This window comes from Bactrocera latifrons, unplaced genomic scaffold (assembly GCF_001853355.1).
Source record: "Bactrocera latifrons isolate USDA-ARS-PBARC rearing strain unplaced genomic scaffold, ASM185335v1 scaffold_414, whole genome shotgun sequence".
NCBI classification, from domain to species: Eukaryota; Metazoa; Arthropoda; class Insecta; order Diptera; family Tephritidae; genus Bactrocera; species Bactrocera latifrons.
Window position 1 is genome coordinate 216,495 of NW_017537062.1, and position 6,654 is coordinate 223,148.

Here is a 6,654-nt window from a genome sequence, read left to right on the forward strand (position 1 = left end):
AGCACAGCGCCAATGCCTTGTGGACACACGAATACACACACAGCAACACATTCACACACACACGTATATGTGCGCTTAGCTACACACTTGCAACGCCATTGAAATGCTTGCAAAGGCAGACCGTACAAACATGCTTTGTTAATGGCCTTCCACATTGGCTGGGCAACGAAAGGCTTACGCTCGAATAAACATTGCATACATGCAGGCGTTGAAAGCGCATCAAAGCCATTTAAAGAAAAGGCGTTGAGAATAGCAGCTAAAGTGATACCGGCTATATGAACTACAGCCAACAAGCTGATTTTCAACGAAACGGGTTTTAAATCACTATCTAGATCTAACTGTAGTGTGGGTATGTAAATATTGCATTTTGTACTCACGGTTGATTATTTTATACTATTTATTATTTTGTACTACTAAGAATAATTTTTTTAAACGTTTTAATTTTTGTGTTATTTTTTTTTATTAGTTTTGCGTCATTTTTCTCAAATTATGCCTTACTTTCTTCAAATCGATGTTGGAACTCAACGGAATAACTGAAACGTACTTTTACAGAAGCCCCTAATAATACTTTTCAGTATTGCATTTTGAGGTACTAAGTAAGGATTCCGACGATTCGATCTTATTTTCAAGCTTGTATTAACAAAAATGTTAGATTAATCCATTTTTGTTTAACTGCTTTATTCCTTCCAACTTCTTTGTTTTCAAAGACATTTCGAATGGCTTTGATATTTGAATGAATATTATCTCTCTTTTGTCTAATCTTTCTATAGACTAGTCTATAAAAATTTTGTGCTCGGAAATACATGAAATAGGTTTGATACCCATATAATTAAAAAAATAGTGCGATCGATTTCTTCTGAAATGAGTTCATGACTGCAATGCAATGACTAGTTAGTTCCAGTCTCCAACGAAAACATTCACAACTCCTTTCTTATCGAACAATTGTGAAGCTAATGCAAATTATGAGTTTACCAGAAATCTAATTAGTCGAACACTACGATGTCGAATAACGTAATTCGGAGTAGGAAAGAACTCAAATATCTAGATAATATGTTCAACAGGTCACTTAAGTAAGAGCTTTCGTTGGAAAACCTTTTCTCGAAACAGTCCATCAATTATAAAGAACTGCTTACCTTATAAGAGTTTACTCAGAAACCTTTTAAAACCGATATTATTTATGATTATTTATGAATACGAATACAGCAATGCTGGTGGAGCTCTAGTACAACAATCAGCGGACTATAGCCGAAAATGCAAGCGAACCCTATACTTCTGTATATATTTCTCAGTTTTCTTTTTTTGTTTGAACATATTTCTCACCGCTATTTTACACGATGACTGCTAAATGCCGCAGCTTGTATATTTGCTGCTTGCTCCAACTTATTTCAGCAAACTGCCAACGCCACTAATTACCTGGCAAGGATATTTGTCAAGTCTACAGACGGGTATAATTTATGAAAGCATGTGCAAGCACGAATGCATACAAAGGCCAGTAGGAAAGCCCTAGCGATGGAAAAAAATATTTAAAAAAATGTTGAAAAAGTGAAGAATTTTTTTTTCATATTTAGGAAATATCATGAATATACTGGACTTTAGGATTAAACAGGTTAATTGAAATTTGCAAAAAACAAAAAAAAAAATGGCTTATGAGCTTAAAGCTCAGACAGCTAAGAATTCCGTAACTCAGTAGAAAATGTAGGAGTATATACATATCTCAAACAATACTTACAAAGTAATAATGTACAATATTATTTTCGCCAGTCACAGAAATGTCTTTACTGTTGATTGAAGGCTTGTTTTTTATCTGAGGATTTTTTTTTTTTTTTTGGTATTATTTTTTTTTCAAATAATCATGAGCAAAAGAGATATAGAGTGAATATTACCTGTCATGAGCTATAATATACTATATATATTTTGGTTTCTTTCCAGAGTGACTTTTTTTGAAGCCAAATACCATAATTTCCATTAGGGCCTCCAAATTGCTGTGCACTTACTTATGTTTTCTTTCTACTCGCATTTCGTTGGCAGTATTGCTTTTGTCGTGTATACGCTGTATTTAAAAACGAATAAATTTTAAATAAGATTTACACATTTGCGAGCGGTAAACAAATACACACTTAAACGGCATACAGCACAGGTGTTCGTAGGTGGATTTTGTGGTTAAGCGAATAGGACTGAAAGGCTAGAAAAATATCGTTTTATATCATTTAACAAGGTCTACATTTAGACGAAAATAGGTGAAAAACTAAACCTTTTATATATATGAAGAGCTAGAATGCGTTTAAACCATGAGGTCATCACAAACTACTACACTACACTTTCGCAGAAGGCTCTCCACGAGACACTCTTGGCTTCCTCGGACTCGGACTTGTATATAGCCAATCCCACCTTATTTAGCGTCCAATTGTCACTATAGTCATTTCGACGCGCTTCGGCTCAAAGACCTGTTCTCCATCAGCACCTCTCCAAACGGGAAACCTTTACCTTCTGAGTTTTTGGGGGACGGAACCTTTCAAGAATAGTCTTAAGTACAGATCGATATACTTGTAGTGCAAATATTCCGAAAAATACTTACTTATAACATGACAACTGCTCTGATAGCCATATATAGTAACAGATTCCAAGCAATTTTTGAGAAGGTTCTCATTAGTGATCGTAGTAATATTGGCAGTTTTCTCATTCTAAGTCATTACTAATTTATTATTCCACAATATCGCTTTATCAGCTTCTTCTTTTTGTTTTGCGGAATGGATCACATCTCAAAGCCTTTTAGCTTATGCTCAGAACTTGACCTTCACTTCGTTGGAGAGACCAGGTGAGGAAAGAAATGGGTACGCTTCGAGTCTCCGACTGGCGACAAACAGTGAAAAGATCGGTATATTAGTAATAGATTCTAATCGGTGTCTACGCCAATAAAGAGGAAGAAGAAGATATGCAAGAAGCTAGGACAACCTAGAACCACGATTAGTTCAAATTAAGAGACTACATTTTGGCCTTTCTTAAATATACTAACACTTATAATAAAGGGTGTTTTCTAAAGTAAGGTTTCCAGTGATAAAAAACTCTTTTCTGAGTTGGTCTTTTTGAGAGCTGTTACTTGATTTCATATCAGTTTTCTATTGAATGAACTTCTGTGGAATACATCTTGGTCTCTAGAATCGTGTTATTTATCACTAGTGGACTATTTTTTGTAAGATTATGTGAAGTCGCTTGCATATGCAAAAAGTTTTGAGACGATCGCCGCCTTGAAAGTGAACATACGTCTCCAATAGCTGTAAGAAGTAACCGAAAATTGGGCTTCTGGTTTGGAATTTTTTTGAGCCAACTGCGCCGATCTCATGCCCAAACTTATTTTCTTAAGTAAAATGTCAAATCCTTATGTTTATAGTAAAGCTGGACTTTTTACTTATTTATTGAAACCTCTATCTGCAGATATACCTTTTTATTATAAATTTTTCAACTGATCACGACTCAGGGGGCCTATTTTGTAATTCGATTCGACAAAAGATTTACTCGAATTCGGGTTTTTTATATTCTGTAAGTCGATTTTCGGATTTTCAAGCCAATTTTCGAAAACCAAAATTGTACATATTTATTGTGGCACAGGGTGGTGCAACTTTCGCACAATTATAAAGTACATCCGAATTTCGAATTAAATACATTTACGAAGCGAGATACAGAATAGGGCCCCAGATCTCGATTTCTATGAAGCTCTCACTACGTATAACTACGAGCCACTTCTTTAAAAAATGAAAGAAAACTATTTAATATAACAATATTTCCTTTTCACCCAGATTCAAGCTCCAAATATCCGGAGAGAGGCTAACTATCGCTTGAGAAAGTAGCGTTGATTTATAAAAATGCAAATTGTTGCAGGGTGTATTTGTGATTCTAAGGTTTTGCTCGCACAATTCACAAAAGCATTTGCCTATCTACGCTTCACACCTCAAATTCCACTTCGCATGCCAAACTTTTTTGTCTAGTTTTGTGATTTCTTTCTTTTCAAAACAAATATTTCAACAATTTTCCTCAGTAAATATTTAAATAATTCTACACAAATATATATTTTTGTACTAGCCGAATTTTAAATTGACGTCGACGTTGAAAACAATCAGACAAAAAATACAGTAATAACAACAATAATAATAATAAATTGAAGCACACAACAATCAAGAATAACTCAAAAGATACAAAGAGAGACATAGAAAAGTTGTCAGCCATTTGACAGGCTGAAACCGATCGAGATTTGAGTTGACTAAACACTCATATTAGCAGCGATCGGCCACGAAGACATACGAATAATGAATAATATGGCCGACGAAGATAATAATAATAACAATAATAGCGATAATAGCGATAACAATAATAAAAAAGTCAATAGTAATGTAAATTGCAATAATAGTCCTAACTGTAACCAGAGTCGCGCAAATGCCAGCTGCGATGCTAAAAAAATAGCGAAGAATCTAAGCAATAAGCCCAGTGGCAGCGCTGCCGCTGGTGAGACAAGCAAAAGCGAACGCTGTGTGCTGTGCCTCGATGAGAAGCGTTCGCCGGTACGCATTACATGCGGTCACTCGTTCTGCAATGAATGTCTGGAGGTCTACTTATCGTACCAGAAGTACGCTTGGGCCAATCGCTGCCCCATATGCCGTGGTTCGTTGAAGGAGCAACGACGTTCCGTAAGTTTGTTGAGGACATAATGTTTTGCTTAATTGAAAAATGTCTCTTGTCCGCCTCGATTTCTGTGTGCTTCTCTCTCTCTCTTTACGGACAGGTTAAGCGAAAACATTCCGAAACGGACCAAACGACAGACGCAGTCACAATGTCTGGCAATGCAGGTGCCAGCAGCAGTCAGTACAGGCCCACACGCAGGCGTCTGCATGCCACGTCGGCTACAGTTGCTGCAGCAACAGCCGCTGTGGCCACAGCCACGGCCACGGCGCTATCGGAATCCACCGTGGAGGTATCTGAAGAGCAAATCTACTTGTTGGAGGAGTTTATGGCAATTGCCGCCGAAACAGATGTGTTCGGTATTGCTAACAGCATGGGCTTTGGCAATCCGGCGAGCGCAACCACGCCCACCAATTCAGCATCGACTGTGAGCGCCAGTGAAGCTGCCGGCGAAGACGATGAAGTTGATTTGCAAGCGGCAGAGTTTGGAGAGGAAGTGGAACAGGGTATAAGTTATAGCCAAGACGGCTTCGAATCCAATATTGATGATGAGGAGGGCTTAGAGGAGGAGGATGATGATGAAGCGGTCTTTGACGAGAACGTTGATGTGGAAGAAGATGAAGATTTCGAGGATGAAGAATACGAGGACGATGGCGATGACGATGGCGATGACGATGTCAATGGTGATGAATTAAATGATCTATACTTTTTCGATGAGTACGACGATGAAAACTATGATGATCATGAAAACGATGACTATGACACAGTAGATGAAGGTGATGCCGACAGCATTGCTGGTAGCGATGCTTACGACCAACTGGCTGACAACAATCTACCGACGGCCGAGTATTATGATGTGGAGCAGAATGGAGAAGATGATGTGCTGCTAGYTGACGAAGTAATTATTGTAGATTGAGCGCGGTTCGCAGACAACGAACGCTGCRACGAAGAGTGTGACAAAGACAACYAGACGAAAAACATTTAACGAACTAAAGAAAGGACGATTTGCCGACGCTTCTGACTGCCAGTACGCTGCCCCTGCATATGACTAACTGACGCTTCGAACTATGGACTTGTCGTTACAACTGTGATTCTTTGGGTGCTAATATGACTATGTTTTTTATTTCATCATGTGTCCTGCTGGTATTTTTTTTTATAGTTTTTGATGTTTTTTATGAAGAAAAAAATACAAGAGACATTTTTCAAATGGAGAAGCAAAACAAATTTGTTGCTATTATTTTCGGTTTGTTGAAATACTTATTTTAGGTATTGTCAATATTTCTGTTTTATTTCTCTCTTTAGTATGAAAGATGCAATTCATTCATGACTTATCTAGTCAGTATTTCAGCGGCATCTGCTGTTATGGTTTCCTTATATAACTACTTAACGAGCTAAATTGCTAGCAGAGAGATCTTAGCTGGTGTATGGATAAATATGTATGTATATATTTTGTAATAAAATATACTATTATTCTATTCCATTTTAGTAATAGATGATTGATGTGAAATATTTATAAAATTTTATTGGTAACGGTTTTTGGGGAATAGTGCTCTTGTTGAAAGTTTTAAGGATTCTTCATTGATTACATGAAACTTCAGACAATTCTCTTTTATATCGTGTGAGTATTGCATATATCATACAAAAGAGTTGGTAAATTAAAAGGAACATTAAGATTTTATAAATCCCATTGTCTCGGGGAGATTTCAGGTTAGGTTAGGTTAGGTTAAGTTAAACTGGTAGGTCAATAAGCCATGCATAGACTACTTTTGATTCTTGGCGATATCAGATGGAGTTCCGTTCGTAGGTCCAAGAGAAGTAGACATAATTTTAGAATGCTAACAGACTCTGTGGTCTCAATTTCGATACCTCGTCCAGTGTATCATATCATGGAGACCCCAGATGCTTACCGCGTAGCTTTTCAAATAGGAGGCAAGTACACAAGAGATGCTCCATTGTTTCCCGGGTGTCCTGCTCTAGACATTG

General features: G+C 37.2%; 1 protein-coding gene across 1 annotated transcript; it reads left to right on the forward strand.

Moving 5' to 3' along the window:
- Positions 1-3,978: 3,978 nt before the first annotated feature.
- Positions 3,979-5,808, forward strand: LOC108972679 (acidic repeat-containing protein-like). Its single transcript, XM_018939385.1, has 2 exons — positions 3,979-4,679; positions 4,775-5,808. Exons 1-2 carry the CDS (start codon positions 4,302-4,304, stop codon positions 5,585-5,587), a joined length of 1,191 nt encoding a protein of 396 aa, XP_018794930.1. The 5' UTR covers positions 3,979-4,301; the 3' UTR covers positions 5,588-5,808.
- The last annotated feature ends 846 nt before the right edge of the window (positions 5,809-6,654 follow it).